Source organism: Nyctereutes procyonoides, unplaced genomic scaffold (assembly GCF_905146905.1).
Source record: "Nyctereutes procyonoides isolate TBG_1078 unplaced genomic scaffold, NYPRO_anot_genome, whole genome shotgun sequence".
Lineage (NCBI taxonomy): Eukaryota > Metazoa > Chordata > Mammalia > Carnivora > Canidae > Nyctereutes > Nyctereutes procyonoides.
The window spans coordinates 22,078,259-22,099,848 of record NW_026575048.1 but is presented as its reverse complement, the minus strand read 5'-3'; the positions used below and the strand labels follow the sequence as shown (position 1 = coordinate 22,099,848).

Here is a 21,590-nt window from a genome sequence, read left to right as displayed (position 1 = left end):
CAGAAGCTAAACCCAGAAGTTGTTCATATGTCCATTCCTTGACCCTTCATATCAAGCCCATCCAATAGGGAGGAGTATGTATGTCCTGTTTTACAGGATGAAGTTCAGAAAGGTTAATAACCCTGCCCAAGGCCACAGAGCTTATTTGATAAGCTCTGTGTAAGAGCTTGTAATAGGAGTTGGGCATGGGCATGCATGACCCCAAAGCCTGTGCTCACCCAGTAGAGGGCATTTCACTTGCGAGGACAGAATATGCTGGACAGCCCTGAGCAAGAAGCACATGTCATAAGAAAAACTCTGGTCTGTGCCAGAAAGCATCCTTTCTGAGTTCACATGTTTAGAATTTTGCTCTACCAGAGGGAATAAACAGCTGACTCCACTCAAAGGGCTCTACTGCTGTTCATAAACCGTGAGAGTGTTTATGTCATGGGCAGAGCTCTCCAAGTGAATTATAGCCTTTTACGCACTGTGCACATACAATATTTTCACAGGACAAAGAAACAGGGTGTGTAAGGAATGCTACAGTTGACCTTTCTTTCTGTCCTTTCTCTGAAACCCTAACAATCTCAAGCCTGTCCTGCAGGACAGTCCTCTGATTATGTTTATCTATTACCTGGCTTTCTGATACAACCCAGGAAAGTTACTCAGTTCATTTTAAGAAGAGAGCTTTAAACTATTTCTTCTTCCTAGCATGAGTGGCTGGCTTTCTCTTTTATTACATTTAAAATGAATCCATCTTCACTACAGTAAAAAGCAGATTTTTTTAATGTTACTTCAGATGTTTTCTTTAGACTGGTGTTAACATAAAGCAAATGTCTCTTGCAACTCTGAACCAATCTGTTAAGATAAACAGGCTTCACTTACGATATTCCTATACTGAAATCATAGGCTTGTGGTCTGCAACTTCTTAAAGACTCAATTCATACATGCTAAAATGTCTAGTTAAGAAATGCACACACTCACACACACACACACAGTTTTGCCATGGAAACCACAAGGACATGTCTGGTTCAGACTCCATAGCACATACCACAAATAATAGCCCATCTTCTAAGGGCAGATCTTGTATGTACACAGGGAAAGCCCAGAAAATGAAACAACTGCAATACCTCAAATCTAAAACTTACTTTTTAATCACCCTTTTCAAGTCTGTTTCAAGATATCTAAGTCTTAATCATTGTTATTAGGCACATTTGCATATATCTGTTGTTTTCCTTAAACAGAATTTCAAACTTGGGGGATCTCTGGGTGGCCCAGCGGTTTGGCTCCTGCCTTCGGACCAGGGCGTGATCCTGGAGTCCCGGGATTGAGTCCTGCGTCAGGCTTCCTACATGGAGCCTGCTTCTCCCTCTGTCTGTGTCTCTGCCTCTCTGTCTGTGTCTCTCATGAATAAATAAATTAAATCTTAAAAAAAAAAAAGAAAAAAACAAACTGTCAGAAGTTTGGCTTGATAAAGGCTTTCATCTCTCCTGCTGGGCTGTAAATTTCATGGAGACACGGGCTACATCCAATTTGTTTATCACTTCATCTGTAGCATGGAGCTCACCGCTTAGAACATGAGAGATGCTCAGTAAACACTGAATGAGTGAATGAAGAAGATATTTAATATTCTTCACAGTGTGATTCTGCAGATTGCATCATTCCTTAGTTGGGATCACAGGGGTGACTGTATGGCTGTTCAAAGTTATAAAGTAATAACCACCTGCCACTCTAACCATGACTTATTTTTGTCCACTGTCACTTTCCTCTAGGAGACCATGGTTCATGAACTGGCATTCCAGTTACTAAAGTCTGACCAATAAAACACCAACATACTTTTACATTTACCTATTCCATATGACTTACGAACGCTTTCTGCAGATGGTTCACGTGCAGGACTTAAATCTCTAAGCTCCAAACTCTAGCTAACTTCAACTTCTACCACATGGACAGCCTACTTGCATAGGGATTCTAACAGTTCTAAGATATTTGCATAGCCATTTATTCAGATGAAGAAGACACAGGCCCTATTTTGGGCAATGGCTGTAGAGATGCAATGAGGTATTTTTCTACTTTGTTCCTTCAGAGACATGACAGTTCCACGTGAAAAACTTGGTAGCTGCTAACATCTTTACCATCAACACCATTTACCCACAACTTTAATTCCTCTAGTACTTTTACTCTAAATAGACTGGTAGATTTCAGATAAATCCTGTAACACATTAAAACAACAACAACAACAACAATCTGCCTGATGAGTCTGGATAAGAGGTTGGCAAATTTTTTCTGTAAAGGGCCAAACAGCAAATATTTTTGAGTTTGCAGGTCATATGTGATCTGTTGCAATTTCTCACTCTGCCATGGTAGCATGAAAGCAGCCATACAAAATGAGTAAAGAAATGAGTGTGGCTGTGTTCCAATAAAACTTTACTCACAAAAACAGGTGCAGGACAGGATTTAGCCTGCAGGCAGTAGGTCGCCAATTCCTGGACTAGATAAACGAAATGCTCCTGTTTGTAAGAAACAGCGATGGATTCACTTACTTTGCTCTTTTGGCCATTTCATTTCCATCCCATCTGGGGCTGTACGGATAATTTTTTTGGGCCTGGGAATAAAGCTGTCCACTGTTGGTAAAGTGATAGACGGACTGGAATGTGAGAGTCGGCTGGTCTCGAGGGAAAAACAGGGGCAGGTCGACTGCAAAGACACACACACATACACACACACAAAAAAAAAAAAAAGAAAAGAAAGAAAAAGAAAGAAAGAGACAAGTTAGGGGTTAAATGTATGGGTTAAACCTGAGTGTTGGGTACAGACCATCCGAACCACAAATAGTGCCTGAGGTTTAGGTAAAAGGTATGGAGGGAGGGAACAAGAAATACCAAGGTGCCTTCCCTGCCTTCAAGGAATCTACAATCTAGGTACATAAATGAAAATCACACACAAATTTAACCAATATGAGGAAAGTGTGTGGATGCTAACCAAATGCTATAAAGTGTTCACAGAAGCTGGGCACTCCCGGCCATGTGAACTCCTCCTATGGCACTTACTTCATCCAGTATTCCATAGAGAAGTTAGCTGATTATCTGTTTTAAGACTCTATTAAATCTTAGACTCAAAAAAAAAAATAAATCTTAGACTCTTCAAAGGCTGGGCAGTATCTTCCTCATCTAGAATTTGATGGAGGGGGTGGGATAGAGGCTGTCTTTAAAGAATGGATTTGGAATGAGGAGCCAGAGAGCAGGTGATAATCTTTCTACTTTATAGGATATGGCCACTGGACCACCAGAAAAAATAAAGTTATCACTTTACTTCCAATCAAGCAGTGAATTCTGCTACTCAGCAGTTTGAAGCTTCTCCAGATGTGTTACCACATATAGTTCCTAAACTAGTGGGGGCTCCTTAATGGAACGCCAACAGGGACTCATCTGAACACTGCATTATGTCTACTGATAGAGTGCAGCCTGATTCCAATGTTTGCTGCTAACAAGTATTATGTGCTTTTGTCTGTTCATTTTGGGGTCCTTTAACTCAATTTTTAAAAGTAAAATGACTCCCTCTTTGTAGTTTGAGGCAAGCCAAGATTACAAACACACTGTTTCAATAGCACATTCCTCGAGGCATATAATGTATAGTTATGTGGATGTTATCACTTCCAGGGCAAATAATAAGCACGTTAACTTATGAAAATATAATAATGAGAAAAAAATGTGTATAGAATTTCCTAGCTTTACAGAGTACTTCCACATATTTTATCTAATTTGAGACTTACAAATCCATGAAGCAGACATTATTTTTACCATGTGCATTTAACAGACGAACAAACTTGAGACTCCAAGAGGTCTATTAACTTGCTCATGCCTTAGCTAGGTGCAAAGGAGGTAGGGCTCAAATCTAGTCCCATGGTGTAAATCCTGAGCTCCTTCTATTGGGCCCCATTGCCTCCTGCTCTTCATGATACTGGTACAACCTGCTCACACACAACGCATTCGCTGTGCCACAAATACAATTTGGGAAGCTAAAGCCTCTACTGTGAAGAACATACAAGATTCATCTTTTTGGTTACATGAGGCAAATATATGAAAATACATACTAGATAGCTGTATACCTGTCACCATGCCAGGGTAGGGTGACATTTGACTGGGCTAGGCCCTCTCAGCATCCAAAATGATTTCATGAAGGAAAAGTCAGGTTTGCAGCAAACTTAAAAAAAAATCCAAAAAACAAGAAATAGAAAAATGTCCAGTGGCCTCTGAGACCACTGAGTATATCTGACTCTGACTCAGTGCTGTAGGGGGTTTCTACATATGAGTCACCACAACCCCAAAAAAGTGGCAATACTGTGAACGTCCACTCGTAAGTCACATTTTCCATGTGCCTCAATGCAGTTTTAGCACTTGCCTATTTGTGCCAAAGCAGAGATTTAGTAACATATAGGAACAATACAAAATATGAAAAACAGACTGACTCAAATTATAAATAATTCATTTCAGAAAACCCCTTTGTGTCCCTTTACATTACAAAGCATGATTTGTAACATCCTTAGTCTTTCTGAATAAATACTGCTTCTAAAATTAAGTTTATATCTTTTCTGATTACTCACTGCATCTCCTCTGATTAATTTTAGAAAAAAATGCCTATTCATATATAGTTTAATTTGACTTCAATTGTTTATATTACATATTAAGTTTCCAAATATAAAACAAGATTCACATTAACCCCCGGAGCAATTGCCAACAGCACTGGTGAAAAGTATTTAACATGCAAGCTTCCCTTCAAAAATGCAGTCATTTTGAATAATACAATTCAATGGCAATAATTTACCAATTTAAAGTAAGTACAGTCATATTCAGTATCAAAGTAATACACAGAATACCACAGTCTTCATGATTGTCAAGCTACCAGCTTTTCTGGGCTTTGGAATACATTATATTTTTTGTTCCTGTTATTTTGTTTGGTAGAAAATGAGTTGCTGGTATTTTGACATGCTGAAAAATGATTTTTCCACCTAGTTCTGGACCATCCACTTTGACCCCCTAAATGCCCAATTAAGATCAGAAACAATTCAAAAATGTGAACGCAAATTTATTTACCCAGGCAAGTGAATTGTTATGATTAGGAAAAAAAAATTGCCAACCAGTAACATGCTGATATGTACCGTGATCCCAGAAAAACACTGATTGCATGATTATTTCTCTGTGGAGCTTCTTCTAAAAAAGCATAGTTGAAGCCAATATTAAAATTTGAACACAGTAGCTGGATGATCAGTGAATCAGGAATGGTCAGAGTCCTTGAGAAATGAAATCGGTAATCTACATATAAGAAAATAAAATTTAAAAAATAGAAGTATCTTGTTCAACTTAACTAAACTATATCCTGTCTGTATCATCAACAGTCAATAAAAGGATAGATTCTTTAAAAATGTTCTGCATAAAGAGTTAAGAACTAAAATATTTATGAGAAATACTTTGCATTTTTCTTGTAAGAATGATTTGAATGATACAAATTAGTCAGAATTAAAAAAACCCCACAAAGCTTGTTTTCCTTATCCCCAAATGTTTCTGCCACTTAACGTTTGCCTATGGAGCTAACTCATGATTTTTCTTTTTAAGATCTAATTTTTAAGAAATCTCCACACCCAATGTGGGGCTCAAACTCAACCCTGAGATCAAGAGCCTCACGCTCTGCTGACTGAGCCAGCCAGGAGCCCCTCACTCATGATTTTCTGATACATAGTAAAATGATGACCTTAGGTCTTCAAACAGCTAACTTGCTCTGAAGGTACTCCCAGGGTTCTAAGCAGTTTGGCTCATAGCTTTAGCTGTATCAAAACAGAACATCTTAACCATTGGACTCCTTTGGACACAACCCACCTACTAGCTCCAGTTTGATTCCCAGAGGAGAATCATTCCATTTGGTTCAGTTACTCATCATCAGTGCTATTTTGACAACTGCTTCCTATTTCCTTCTTCCTGTAGACAGAGACTGAATTTTGGTCAGCTCTGGATCCACAGAAGGGATGGGCCTCACTTGTTCAGTACAATTTCAATAACCACTTCCAAAGTATCACTTTCTTTAAGAACTTGTTGAAACAAGTCACTGCCAAACACTTCTGATCCTGTACAACCTGGGCATTTCACAGGATTCCCTCACAGGGCCCTGCTGCCCTGGCAGAGGGCAGGAATCACGTAGTTCTGCACCAGCTTGCCTCATACTGGATAGTCACTGAGGTGAGGAGTTCCACTGGTCACAGTCCCAGGGCTAGTAGTGTTCTCCATGCAACTGGCAGCCATGTGGCTTTGAGAGGGAGCTGAATATGCAACAGTAAACTTTGCTGCCTCTCTCTAAACCATGCTGGGGTTTAGATGGACAGATGTAGTTTTGCTTTCTCTTGTAAACAAGCTTAACTGTCCCCAAATGCTCATCCTTTCACCATAAGACGACTTCATTAGGGTTGTACCTAAATTCATAAGACTCTCTAGAAATGTGTCACTTCTCCAAAGGCCTCACGATGGAAAAATGACCCTGAACAGCCAGAGGCAATGCTACATCATGTATGTGATACTCAGGACAGCTGTCAGATGCTCACTTAGAACATTTCAGGCATAGTCCTCACAAGTTTGATTATATGATCTTTCCAGGAAAAAAAATCGAATTATGGCAAGATTAGGACAAGATAAATGAACAGCAAGTAATGATAACTCGCAGTTGATGCAAAGGAAGGAGAGAGAATAATAAATAATAAATAATAAATAAAAGCAGACTTGGGAAAAAAAAAAGCAGACTTAGGAAACAGAAAATAATCCCAGTCTGGGGCCATTCAGCAAATAACAAAAAGCCCAATCATCTCTTGAGCCATTACAAACTGTAAGTGATATTCACTCCCAATCTTTGTAACCTAGCAGACACTCTTGAACCCCAACCAACAGCCATTCTCCATCCTTTTTTTGGGGATGGGGAGGGGCATAGGGAGAGAAAAGAGAAAATCTTAAGTAGGCTCCACATCCAGCTCAGAGCTCAATGTGGGGCTCAATCTCATGATGCTGAGATCATGACCTGAACCGAAATCCAGAGTTGGATGCTTAACCGGTCAAGCCACCCAGACGCCTCTCCATCCTTCTTTTCTATGAACCCTCCTCCCATTTCAGAGTCCAAAAGTGCTAGGTATTCACTCTCTCAGGCTTCCATAAGACCAAGGCATGGAATTGTGACTCAATCCTGCCAATGAGACCCAAGGGGAAGTTGAGTAAGGGTCTTCTAAGAAATATTTTCCTCTCTGAGTAAAGACATGTATAAGGAGAAGCCCCCATTTCATTCTTGCCTAGATGTTGTCATGTGAGACCCTGAGGCTTGAGCTATGCACCCACCTTGTGACCATGAGGGGAAAGTCAGCCTGACATCACTGAGCTATTGAATTCATCAGCCCTGGAATGCCCAGTTCTGGATTCCTTGTTTGTGAGACCATCACAAGTCCTAACTACTTAGACTTCTCTTTTAATCAGGTCTTCTCAGACTTGCAGTCAGAGGCATCTAAAGAAATGCTATTTCTTACAGCTTCTGTTCAAGAATGCAGGATAATTGAATAACCAATTTCAGAAATATTTCCACCAAGCCTGGTTGAAAACACTCAAGGCACATAGATAGGAAAGTTTGAGTTGTCAGGAAAATTCAGTTCTGTGGGACAGTTCAATCCTTGAAAATGCCAAACAAATGAGGGGTTAACCATAATTGCCCTTGGGAGTCACATCATCGGATATTTTCATCCTTATTCACAAGTCAGCCGTTATTTCATTTCTCCAAACCTTCCAAACAGTATGTTGCCGTGTTCTTGGGTTAGTAGGGAAGATACTCATGCCTTCACTTTGTGGTGGTTACGGTGGTGTTTCCATTTTCAGGACTCTGTAGACTCTCCAGTTCCTCGAAGCCTCATTAGCAGAGAGTTTGAACACCATGTTGACTTGCTGTAAACTCCCCTCCAATGATGACTCTATCTGAGGTCAATTCTCTCTAAAAACAGTTTGCTCACAGCCCATTCTCAGGCTACTCCCACAGTGGTCCCACAACCACCCAGCAAAGTCTGCCATTTATTAACTGACCAACCCTTACTGACACCATCTTACTAACTGCACACTAACCCTTTGAGATGCAATGGATTCTAAGCACTAGAAAGTGAAACATCACATATCCAAAGCACTTGCCTACAAGAAATATAAAAGTAAAGTCTTCCATTTCTGAAGTATCCCTACCCATGACCTTAAACATCAAATGGTGTCTCATTTTACCAACCCTGCCTTACATGTAAGTGACAGAGGAGACTAAATATTAGCCAGATTTTGTTGAACTAGCTTCAAATTTTCATGATCTTTTGTGAGATTTTTTTTTTAAGATTTTATTTATTTATTCATAAGAGATACAGAGAGAGAGAGGCAGAGACATAGGCAGATAGAGAAGCAGGCTCCATGCAGGGAGCCCAACGTGGGACTTAATCCTGGGACTCCAGGATCACGTCCTGGGCCGAAGGCAGATGCTCAACTGCTGAGCCACCCAGGCATCTCATCTTTTGTGAGATTTGATCATGGAGACAGGTTACCTGTGGGGTTTTAGTATTAGCAAAGTAAAGTCTGATTCTTGAATTTTACTGTAAATTCTAAACATCCTAATATGAGAGGAGACAGCATGCTGTGGTGGGAAAAAAAGCACAGCCTTTGGAGTCAGACAGAAATGGGTTTAATTCCTAGCCCCATCTTTTATTAGTGGTGAGGCCACAGGCAAAATATTTCATCTCTCTGAATCCTGATGTTCTCATCTGTAAAATGAGGATAATTCTTTTCTCAGCATTACTGACAAGACCAGACAAAAGCAGAGCAGGTAATAAATAAATACGCATTCCCTTCCTCTTCTCCCTTCTTCTTAGTTTGTTCTGTTTTCAATCTGGCTTTATACACTGTTCCATATACATGAAATTTCTCACTATAGCATAAATGCTCATAGCATGTACGTTTTAACTAGTTTGATGGAACTTTCTAAGCTTTGTACATTATCTTCATGTTTCAGCATATATAGTACACTGGAAATAGCTTAGCCTTTTCTTGTTGACAGAAAACACATGAAAAAATAATTATACATGGTAGCCTCAAGTGTTAAGGAAGACTTAGCTTGCTCCTTCCCAGTGCCTCCTACCTAAGGGCCAGACCTCTTAAACTGTCCACTAGTAAGAGGTGATGTGCCCTTAGAACAGCATACTGAGGTCCCCGGGGCTTGCTAGGGGGTGACATGTCTGCTCCCTAACAAACTTTCTCTACTTTGTTTCCTTTTACCAGACAGCTCCTTTTTGCTTTACCATTTCTCTTCAAGGCCAACTCTCAATGTCATAGCTCTCTCTTCCCTCTTCTCTTTTCTTTGTCTACTCCATTGCACATGTGTCTCAGCTTCTGAAGAGTTGGGTGCAGCCGCCTGTCCATCCCGAGACCAGAACATGCCGTGGAAGCAGATGCTGCAGTGTGAATCTAGGGTGCCTTCCTCCAGCACTGCTCAGTGACAGTATCCTCCTCTATCTTTTGTATCTGTTTGTTTGTTTCCTTCCAGGTTTACAGTTGTCCCAGATAGCTGGAGTTACGGGAAATCTGGTCTCTGCTTATGTTTTGTTTAGCATTTGCTTTTGAGGTACTTTATAGATACAAATGAATCATTCCAACACCCAATGAGACATTCAAATAAAACTATAAGAAGAACCTCAAGATAAAAGGGATGCCACAGTACTAGCCCGTGAAGAGTGAGGCTCTCTCACCCTGCCCACATAGACGAGCCCAGACTAAATAGAATAGGCTTCTCCTCCCACGAGATCAGAGGTTCTCAGCTGGAAGTAAGCATCAACATCACCATGGAATCAACAGTACAGCTGCTTGGGCCCTACTTCAGACCTCTGATTTTTGAAAATGCACCTTAAATGATTCTGATGTGTCTCCTCAGGTAAGAATCATTCAGACTGTGAGCCCCTAAGGGTGAGGGTCAGGGATTAGTTATTTGAGTATTTCTAGAATTTGGACCGGAACATGACACAGGAAAGACTCCTAATAAAAGCTTGCTGGCCTGAAGGAATGGAGCAAGTAAAGGAACTCCAAATTAAAACCTCAAGGCTGGGATCCCTGGGTGGCTCAGTGGTTTAGCGCCTGCCTTTGGCCGAGGGTGTGATCCTGGAGTCCCGGGATAGAGTCCCACATCGGGCTCCCTGCATGGAGCCTGCTTCTCCCTCTGCCTGTGTCTCTGCCTCTCTCTCTGTGTCCCTCATGAATGGATAAATAAAATCTTTTAATAAATAAATAAATAAAACCTCAAGGCCATCTCATTTCATACCGATTAGATTGACAAAAAATTTAAAACCCAACAAGGCACAAGTTGTTGTCAAGGTGGTGAGAATTCTCATTCACTGATGAGAATGCAGATTTTTACAACCTCTTGTACGATAAAAGTGAAGATGCACACTTCATAACTTGGGAATTCCACTCCTAAAATACTATACCATGTGCATAAGAAGACATCTAGAAGAAAGTTTGCTGAAGCATTGTTTGTGGCAACAAAAAGTGGAAACATCTTAAGTGTCTAGCTACATGAGACTGGATAAATACACTGTGGTATGTTCTTCACTGGAATGTCTTATAGTAATATATATTCAATTCAGAAAAGCATTTCCTCAGGCCTGCCTCCTTGTTTAATCTCTCAACCGGCTATTGCTTCTGTGACACAGTCTAGGTCCCACCTTCTAGAGGAAGCCTTTCTTGCCTGCTCTGTGGCTCAGTGGTTTCTTCATCCTCTGTGGCCACATAATCCAGCCATGGCCGGATGGCTAACAATTCAATGTATTTGTTATTTTATGTCTTCCACATGTATAACACTGGGCTGGACACAGAGTAGTTGGTTGATATATAACTAGTGATTGACTGGCATAGATCATAAAAGTGAGGAAACATTGATTGTACTAGACATGTAAAATAAAGGAAACATGTTTTTATGAGATGCAGAGAGAAATCAAGCAACAGAGAACACCATAAATAGCATTTAATACTGTTTTAACGTCTATCTTTAAAAGAACTTAGTCACAAAAAAAAAAAAAAAAGAACAACTTAGTCACAATAAATAAACTCTTGGCCTGGAAGGATTAAAAAAGAAATCTGGCTAAATTAGGGAAGAATCTGATGAAAAGAATTCTTAAATAAATCAAAATATATTCAAATGCAAAGGCGTTGGCATTAAAAACTAGGCAATGTCTTTTAAAGAGCCATAAGCTTGTAATTAAAAAAATTCATGGATAACGTACCGAATGTAGATGACTAGAAGGAAAAGGACACATTTACAATAGCTAAAGTAGAGGGACTGACCCTGGTCAGTTTAAAATCCAGTCTTGAAAAACTGGAACATCCTGCCAGGTACAAATTTACAAATATTGTGACTCCTCCAGACTAAAGAATGACTAACAGAGCCTTAGAAGAAAAAAAGGTCTGAAACTAATCTTGTTTTATCAAAGGATCTAGTTATGAGCTTTATATTCTAGAGAAAACAGCAACGAGTATCCAATGTGATAAGCATTCCTGGAGCATTTCCTATGAGCCAGCTCTAGGAAGGCTACATGACCCAAGCTGGGCCTTCCTCTTGGCATGTACCTGATTATCACTGACTTCGGGAAGGGAGAGAGTGACAAGGCTTATTGTACAGGTAGTAACCACCATGGGGTATGGGGTGGAAAGAGAATCTGTGTAAAAGCTTCCAGAATCCTTGGGGCGCCTGGGCTCAGTTGATTAAGCATCTCACTCTTTTTTTTTTTAATTATTTATTTATGATAGTCATACAGAGAGAGAGAGAGGCAGAGACAAGGCAGAGACATAGGCAGAGGGAGAAGCAGGCCCCATGCACCGGGAGCCCGACGTGGGATTTGATCCCGGGTCTCCAGGATCGCGCCCTGGGCCAAAGGCAGGCGCCAAACCGCTGCGCCACCCAGGGATCCCAAGCATCTCACTCTTGATTTTGGCTCAGGTCATGATCTCAGGGTGGTGAGAGAGCCCCAAGTTGGTCTCTGGACTCAAGTGGAGCCTGCTTAAGATTCTCTCTTCCTCTCCCCCTTTCTAAATTTTTTTTTTTTTAAACCCAGCTTCCAGGGGCACCTGAATGGCTTAGTGTTTTGAATGTCTGCCTTCAGTTCAGGTCATAATCCCGGGGTCCTCGGATGGAGTCCTACAATAGTCTCCTGTTTCTCCCTCTGCCTATATCTCTGTCTCTCTCTCTCATGAATAAATAAATAAAATCTTTAAAAAAATAAAAAATAAAAAACCCAGCTTCCAGAAGCCTAATTATTGAATGGGTAGAGACTTGAAAGACAAGTGGATTTTGACCAGGTACCACAGGAGGATTCTTGACGGAGCAGAGGGAGAAACAGAGACACACACACACAGAGAGGCAGAGACACAGGCATGAGGGGATGTCAAGCAGAGGGAACAGTATTGGGCAGCCAGAACAGAGAAGAGTGAGGGAATGCAGGGTAGTCAGGGAACACAGGCCAGGAGCACAGCAGCTGGTGCAGAGGGGCTCTTGATCAAGATGTCAAAGTGTGCACAGTTGTGAACACAAAGCAAAGGAGTGTGGATACTTTTCTATAAGCATTGTTAGCCTTGGACATTCCTAGAGGAAATGTCCCATCCCACCCACTCCAGAGGGCCAGGAGTTGTCCTATAATTTAAATACTCAAGCATAGTGTAAATCTTCCAGAATGGAGAGTAGAATGCACAAATCAAGGATCAGTATTATTTATTATTAGAGGAATGCAGTTGTGCACTCCTTAGAATAGGAACTGATTCCTCTTTGTAAACATCTCTTAAACCTTACCTGTGCATCCCTTACAGTCATGGGAGGCTCTGAGGGAAAAGCATGATGATGGTGGGCTGTTGGTCATTTATGGGAGTCCTCCATTTTCTCTCAACTCTGACTTTCTGTGTGGACAATCCAAACAGTAGGGCCTGAGATCTGGGACTGGATTTAAGACTGGGATTAGATACAGTTTAATTTATGATAGTCACACAGGGAGAGAGGCAGAGATACAGGCAGAGGGAGAAGCAGGCTCCATGCACCGGGAGCCTGACGTGGGATTCGATCCAGGGTCTCCAGGATCACGCCCTGGCCCGCCAAAGGCAGGCGCCAAACCGCTGCGCCACCCAGGGATCCCCTTGGATACAGTTTATGTCAAATATCTGGCAGTGCTTGGAAACCATGCCCCTCAAGGGTAACTATATGCTTCCTCATAAGATGGGATTAGAACTCCGGGTCCCCATGTCATTTTGATCTAAAGAAACCTCCACTAGTCTGTTTTTTTTTTTTTTTTTTTTTTACTAGCCTGTTTTTTATTTGTGCATTGCACCTCCTAAGCATTCTCCATTCCAGATTTATACTGTGCTGGGACATTAAAATTATAGGAAAATGTCTGACCCACTAGATGAGGTGGTATGGGATATTTGTCCTGGACATGTCCAAAGATAAGCCACTGCATTCTTTGGTTGCTTTGGGTTCAGTTCCATCTGGTGAGGTGGACAGGAAATAGCTTATCTAAGTGAAGTTGAATGTTCAGGTGAAGAAGGCACGTGCTCTGTATGTGGCTAACTGGGCTCCACTTAGTAGCTGTACAGCTTTGGCATACTAACTAGTCCCTCCAAGCTTCTCTCCTCATCCATCAACCAAGAAAAACTCTAACTTCTGGGTTGGAAATAAAGCATGTGGTACAGTATCTGGAGCTGAAAAGGAATCAAGAACAGGACGGCATACTGGAAATAATATGATCTTTGGAATTTGACAGATCTGGGCTTGATTCCTACTCTCCCAGTTACCACGTGGGTGACCTCAGGCAATTTACTAAACTCCTGAGTCTAGGTTTTCTAATCTTTAAAATGGGATAATACCTACCTTGCAAGGCTGTTGAGTGCTTTACATGATATAATGAATATATATAGAATACTTGGCACATAGAAAATACCCATAAATGAGACCTGTGATTACTCACTTTTCTCTTAGAAGCAATTAGAAAAAAACCAAAAAACAACCAACCAAACCCGAGTCTATATAATTTCTTTTTCCAACCTGACTTCCAGCTGAGAAAACACCACCTCATAGATTAAAAGTAGCCAAATTCTTTCAGTTAAGCTTCCAACTTAGTTCTGACCATATTTCTATTTGAGGCAAATTCAAGAGTCCTTAGGAACTCTTCACTTTGAATTCTATAATCCTCTTCCTTTAAATAAAAAAAACTTTGGAGTATCTAGGGTCAAATGGGGTTTTGTAGCAAAAGTTGACCACGAACCAGAGACCAGCTGAAGACAGAGGCAGCCTGATGAAAACGTGGCCAGATGGTTTCCTTTTTTTGCTTGGATACTGCTTTACTCTCTCCATTCTCATAGGTGCTTCCTGTAAGTTAAACTTTTTCTTTTTTTGCTAAACTATTTATTCATATATGTGCTACTAAAGTGAGCACACCTAAACTATTTATTCCTAAGTGGTTTTGCTCTTTGGGAAAAAAAGACCAGAAATATAATCAGTCTTCATATATTTAAATATTATTATTTAGTCTGTGAATTTCCATGTTTTTGTTTAGTGGTTACCACTTCGGAGCCAGCATCTTGGTCATTATTTCTTCTGTAAGAATGGGTGAGAGATGCAGTAGGGGAATGGGAATGAATTAATGTTCTTCCTTGATAGCAATTCTCATCAGAAATGTCATTTGAGATGAAGATATGATTGCTGCCTAAAATGATGTTTTTAAATGGTCCTCTTCTCCTATCTCACTAACTCAAAGAAAAGAGAAAAACTGTAAGCAGAGATGGTCATGTGGAGGCAAGCCCTTGACCCAAGTGAGCTGCTTGGCTTGTACATTCAAATGTAAAGGAATAAGATCATTTTCAAGGCAAGGCTCTAGATCCTGAGAGGAGCATATTCACATTCAATAACTGAGGGTTTATTCTTGGAAGCTCCAAAACTTTGCTCTTTTTACCGATTTTGATAAAAATCCTTCTAAAGTAACTTCACATTTACTTGTCCCATACCCCTCTCTAAATGGCTCAGAGTGAAAATTATAAATATGAACTCTCAGAGTGGGCCATACGTTCACGACACCAGACATGAGCAAGCCAGCCCCTATACTAGTTGTCTAACATCTGCTGTCTGTGGATTCTTGGTTCCCTCCATCTAAACCTTCCAGCTGGGGCTCTCTGGTCTGTACACCTATATGCTAGGACCGTCTATGGGCAGCAAAGCTGCTGGAGATGTGGGAACTAGCATGCCAGCTTATTAGAAGGGATAAGAGCCAGGCCTGGAGGGCTCCCTGGGAGTAAAATACACAGACTTTGTGGCCTCTCTTTAGCCAACTCCCTTCCTCTCGGCTGTGTTTTGACAGGTGTGCTCACAGGGGAGAACTGAGCTGCAGATAGGTGAGATATTGACTTTAAATTCTCTATGTCCTGTCAAACAGAGGACACACTCGTTAAACAATAGTGCAGAAAGGGGCCTTGGGAATCATGTATGCATTGGTAACTGAGCGGCTTGCAATGCGGAAGGGTGAACCACCTAAGCAGCCATCTCAAGGACCCCACATCTCGTGAGCTACAATGTGCCATGCCACTCATAACCTGGCACTTCTCCTGGCAGGAGCTGAGTGACTGCAGCTACCACAGCTACTTTTCTAGTCAGACTTTGGGTTCATCGTTACACCAACTCTGAAAAATCTCTTGCCACATGGGCAGAGATTAGGCATAGGCAGTTTTTGTGGTAGTTTTTAATGTTTTGTGTTTCATTCTAAAAAATATACATTTTAAAAATATTTCATTTATTTATTCGAGAGAGAGAGAGAGAGAGAAGAGGCAGAGACACAGGCAGAGGGAGAAGAAGCAGGCTCCATGCAGGGAGCCTGATGTGGGACTCGATTCTGGGTCTCCAGGATCACAACCCAGACGGAAGGCAGCACCAAACCACTGGGCCACCGGGACTGCCCTAAGTATACACTTTTTTAATGCTAAGAAACAGGAAGGAAGTCAACATGTATCAAATACCCACACTATGCTGGGTGCTTTCTGCCACATGATTTCTCTCTTGTCCCTTGTCACGAGGAAGCAAGCCTGTCCCTGGGGTGAGTAGAAATTACTTGCAGCCATGAAGAAGATGGGTTACTCTCAGCCTGCCTGGGTCTGAGGTCCATGTTCTCTCCACTGCAGGTGCTACCAAATTGTATTTACTACTTGTTTCGGACATTCTGGAAGGAGGTTCTCCTCGGGCATTTTGGCTCATCTGCCATCTCAGCCAGGGGTTGCTATGGGCATTGATCAAGAAAACGTACAAGAATGGAGAAAGAGGACTGGCAATGTACAGTCACAATGGACCTCAAGAAGGAATAGGAGGCATTTGTCTTTCAGACCTTACAAATTATGCTCAAGGGTACAATGATCTCAGACTTTGAAGACTTTTTTATTTTTGATGTTTCAATTTCCTTGTTTTTTTCCTTTTGACTGGGAAAGTATTTTATGGTCATATCTATGGGGTTTTAGTGGCATTTGACTCTGTTACTCATTTCTGTTCTTCTCCCATGGTTTCCATAACAGTGTATTGATCTGCTACTTCCTTCCCTTTTAAAATGTTTACTGCCTTTTCTCCATCTGTTTAATGGCCCCTCATTCCCAAAGCTCAATTGAGGGACTTGTTAACCCAAAGGGTTGGCCTGTAGCTTTCCTCCTTTAGAAAGTCCCAGAAAGTCCCAACTACTCTCTCTGATGACTTCAAAATCTCCATATCCTTCGCTGACCACTCGCCCGCACTTCAGTCTGATAATTCCAGATGCCTGGTGACTGCCATGATATAAGTTTTATGGTTTAAATATGTTTTCACACACACTGTCTCCTGTGTACTTTTCAAGCTAGGCATATTACCCCATTTATAGGTCAGAACACGGACACTCAGAAACAGAGAGCAGTCTGTTTAGAATTACAGTTATAGAACAGAGCTGGACCTCAGATTCAGGTCTTTAGATTCTGACCCCAGTGGCTCCAGTACCATTAGAGTGTTCTGCTACTGACTGGGGAAGAATCATACTGCATGTCTGAAATAAAAGCCACCGCTTGCTCCTCATTGACTCACATCCAGGTTGGGTCTAACATGCTGCCAATATTCTGTCACCTGAGACTCTTCATCTCTGGAGAGGCTCACTGTTGACACCAAGTCCTGCAGAGGACTGTCCACAAGGCACTGTCCTATCAGAAGGGGACTGCAGGGGCCTGAGGGCCATGTCTACTTCCACCATAGATAGAAAGAAGTGGGGATGTAGATTTTAAAAACCAGCATCCTACTTTAAACAGCTGAATACACTTTGTATTAAGCCTTCCACGCCCACCATTTTAGGTCTGCTGCAAACACTAATCATTCACACCTGAAGTAGTTCAATATGTTTCCTCTGCCTCCAGGAATAGCTTTTCTACCTGTCTTACACACTGACGCCAGCTTAATTACCCTAATTGTACCCCCTGTTCTAGCCCATTTGAACTAACCAAGGTCTCCTAGGTAAAAATATAATTTTGAAAGCTAATCAGGGGGCAGTTCAGATGAGGTCTATCTAGCTTTTCCTTCTAAAGAAGGTGTGGTACAGCCATCAGGCTCTGGTTAAAAGACTAAGACTCGAACACAAAAGTTGAAGTTCATATACACAGAACAGTTAAGGACAGAAGAAAAGAACCAGATGGGAATAGAAAAGAGAGGGGAGTTCCAAAGAGCTTTAATATAAATACCTTCAACTGGTCACACCTCAGGAGAGCCTGATATGGACTCATTTAGCCTGCCTGCTGCCCTTACAATAAAATAGCTATTCTTACCTGCCCCATTTTATTCATAACCCCTTACCAATCCTCTGTGTGATGGAAAACTCTTTTGTTTTCATAAGCCAAATGGTTCACTTGAGGTATATCATTAATTGGTTTCATGGAAAAACAGGTTTGATTCTTTAAATGTTCAACTTACTAAGTCATCACTCAAACTTAGCTCAGGGAAAAGTTAAATAGAAATCTGCAAAGGAGTGCATGGGCAGGCACCGATATAGCTCCAGAGGAGAGGTGTGGGAAGCCCAAGTCTAGAGGAATGCTTTCATAGGTGGTGCCATATCTCATGTCTGTGCATGCAATGCACATACGTGCCCGCGCGCACACACACACCCCGTATCTACATTTATACGTGTGTGTATATGTGTATGTCTCTGGTTTAAGTGGCAGGGCAGTTTCTGACTTGTACAAAAAGAGGAGAGAGCGCGGCTTGTCTGAACCTCAATGATGGTGACTATGAACATTCCTGACTATGGGACTGCTCCTGGCGACTTCAAGTTTTAGCATTAGTATGACCTATGGCATTTTAATGATTTAAAAATCAGTTATGACTTGGTATGAGAATAGGACCAAATGCATGATTGTGAGGCAAACAAGAAAAGGGTATGTGAGTTTGTACCTTGATTTATCAAGACTTTGAATTGCCCTGACTGACCCCTGAGCCAAGCAAAGGGGATTTCGAGATGAAGGAAAAATGAACTCTGCTTTAGAACGTTCATCATTAGGAAAGATCAGTAAGCCAAATGTTCATGGTACCGTGTGAGAAGTCCAAAGTAGGAGGCTGCTGCATTACACAGTCTGGGGTTTGGATGAAGAGAGACTGATTTGGTCTTCTTTGTGTCTCATAATGTGCCATTTTTCCTTAGCAGATAATAAGAAGTAAATGGTGAGCTCAATGGCTTTGCTTTGCTGATGTGCATCCTTGCTGAACTGTCCTGAGGTTTCGGGCTAAGCCACAGGTCCAGGGACAACTCAGTTTTGTCTCCCAGGTGGCCCGTTCACATGGCCGTGGCAGAGAAGCCGAGTGCAAACCCAAGCTCCAAGGGGCTCCTTGGGTAGGACAGTTGGTGGATGAGTGTTTAACTCTTGTCTGTGTTTTGCTCATGAGGGGCCAAACTCTATGGCCAAGAAATACTATGTTTAGACAGGCTGTACTGGTCCCTGGGATTGCAAGAACTGGGACGGAGCGACAGGCCCCCAAGGCTAATCTGAGGAGTGGGTGGTTTTTGCACCAGGGCTCGCGCTAAGGGAGGAATGCTGTAGGGCTGTGCTTCCTAAATTCGCTGAGGTGAATTAATTTCATTTTAATTTCCAATCTGTCATTGATAAAACTGAGTAACTGAATAAACAATTATGTGTTTGGATGTGGCAGCAATGTCAAATTGCTATACAGGTTTGCAAATGACTGTCTCCTCTCAGTTTCTGTGTCTCTTTAATCAGGTCCGAAGCAACAGTCTGCAGCCCATACTCCGAGCCTCCGGAGCAGGTCTCCTGGCACATTCCTGGCTACCCGCTTACCGGACTAACTGCGGCCGCCCGAGGGTCTGTCTGAACAGTGCCAAGTTGTCTACCACACCTCTCCTTGTGGCTGGGGCTAGCCCTGTGCAGACCCTGACTTACCTCTTTTCTCCTCTACCTCCTCCCAGGGAGGCTCATCATCTGTCAAAAAAAAAAAAAAAAAACCTGTCCTCCTGACATACCCTAATGCCCTCTGTCCCCTCTTAGGACAAATGACAAATGCCCAGTCTGTAACCACACCCTGGTTACCTCTGCTTCTGTTCCAGGAGTCACCTTCTCACTTCCTCTCAGAGTGTTCCTGCCACCTCTTATCTCAGGTGAAATCTGGCTTTCTATCGTGGCCACCCCCTGAGGAGAAGTTACTTGTTTTCCCAGACCTGCCTACACATTCAAGCCTCTCTTCTGAGAAAAGCTCCTACCACTTGGGTACCTCACCTCTGTCCATCGTTCTATCTATTGTCTACTCAGGCTCCTGGTTACATACTAACTAGACATTGACACCTGCTTCAAGCCTGCTCTCCATTCTGATCTCTGTAATCATCCAGTGCAGCTTCATCATGTTCGAGGGCAACCCACCCAGCACCCATGTCCCTGGAGCCACACCCCGAACCTTCTCATCTATTTGCGCTCCAGTCCCAAAATAGTAACTTCTGAAATCTTTGTCTCTGACCCAAAAGTTCATTGATTCAGAGAGAGCTGTGCCTGCTGCTTATATTCCAGGCACTGTTAGGTGCTAGTAATATGGAAATGTAATATGGAAACACCCCTTGGTTTGCTGTACTGGCTCTGATGACTATGCCAAAACTTCCTGCCTCCTCAAAAACCCTAATCTCGCTCCTGACATCTTCACTTGGGAGATAGTCCTGCTTTCAACTCCTTAGAGAAAATGGACATTCAAGGAGAACTATCTCCATTTCTGGCCCTACCTGCCTCCCCATACCTCTTATTTAACAAGGTCTGTCTGCATCCTTTCCTCCAGTCTCAGAGGAGGTGAGCTCCTTCTTCTGCAAAGCTTATTCCTCAACTGTGTCTCAGGCTCCATACTCTTAAGCTACCTCTAGGATTTTGCTCTTTCAACTCTCTTCTCTAAATTTCAACCTCCTCCACTGGTTCCTTCTCATCATGCTGAAGAATCCCTTATCTCCTAAATATCCCCTTGACCACCACCCCTGCCAGCTACTTCCCATTCGCTTTTCTCCATTTTTCCAAATTCTGCAAGAGGTCTGGCTCAACTGCTTTGGTGTCCATTAATCCCCTAACCCACTGAACCAGGTGTCTGCCTACGCGGAGGCACATGCGTCCTTTACTACTCTAACATCGTCCTTTACTACTCTAACATCGTGCACTAGGATGTCTATTACCAACGCAAATGCTTTTCATCCTCGGCTCACTGCAGCCCTGCCCTCCCAGTACCCCTCTCACTGGGTTCTCACCCTCCCCTGCTGCTTATCATTACTGACACTGGCCGGGCCAAAAGGCCTACACGCCTGCATCCACCAGGATGGCTCTTCCAAACTCCAGCCTCACATTTTTGGCTACTTACTGAGTATCTCCACCTGCTTATCCCATAAGCACCTCAAATGCAATATATTCAAACTCATTGTCTTTCTCCCCACATTCTGGTCCTCTTAAGTTTCTGCTCACCATTCAGCTACCTTAGCCAGGAATTATGTGGGATTCTGCAATCCCTCTCTACTTAAGTCTGCTGATGCTATCTCTGAAGTAGTTCTAGGACCTGACCTTTCTTCTTCCTCCTACTTCCCACTGTCTCAGTACCTCCCATATCCTTGTCTGGACTAGTTATCCCAAAGGGTTTTCCTACCCCAGGCTCTCTCCCACTTGAATTCCTCCTCCCCTCTGCAAGCAGACCTATAGCATTATTGAGGTAACACCACAAGTTTAAAATCCTTGCATGGCTTTCCAAGAGTAACAGGATACACTTTGAACTCCTCACATACAAAGCTTTGCATAACCAGGCACACTCTTTCCCACCTCATCTTCTGCTAGTGCCTTAACTCATGCACCTTAAACATGCAATTTTATGAATTATTCCCTGTATTCTCTAAAACTTTATAGAAGGGGTTTTACCCACCTGTAGCATATATCTGCGTTACAGTGTTTCTACACAGTAGCTGCATTACTGTGTTTACATTCCTGCCTCCCCGACCTGACTGCAAACTGCAGCACACCTACCCATTTATGTGACTA

The 21,590-nt window shown here is 42.2% G+C and overlaps 1 protein-coding gene across 3 annotated transcripts in view; it reads right to left on the bottom strand.

Annotated features, from left to right (window-relative positions):
* The window catches only part of BABAM2 (BRISC and BRCA1 A complex member 2), a 408,818-nt gene that overhangs the window by 32,997 nt on the left and 354,231 nt on the right, over nt 1–21,590 (bottom strand). For 2 of the 3 annotated variants that reach the window (XM_055326952.1, XM_055326953.1), the window contains one exon: nt 2,523–2,676. The exons of the other annotated variant lie outside the window; for it this stretch is intronic. In XM_055326952.1, the coding sequence (XP_055182927.1) occupies nt 2,523–2,676 (154 nt within the window). The remainder of the gene's footprint in view (nt 1–2,522; nt 2,677–21,590) is intronic. 3 annotated transcript variants of the gene reach the window in all.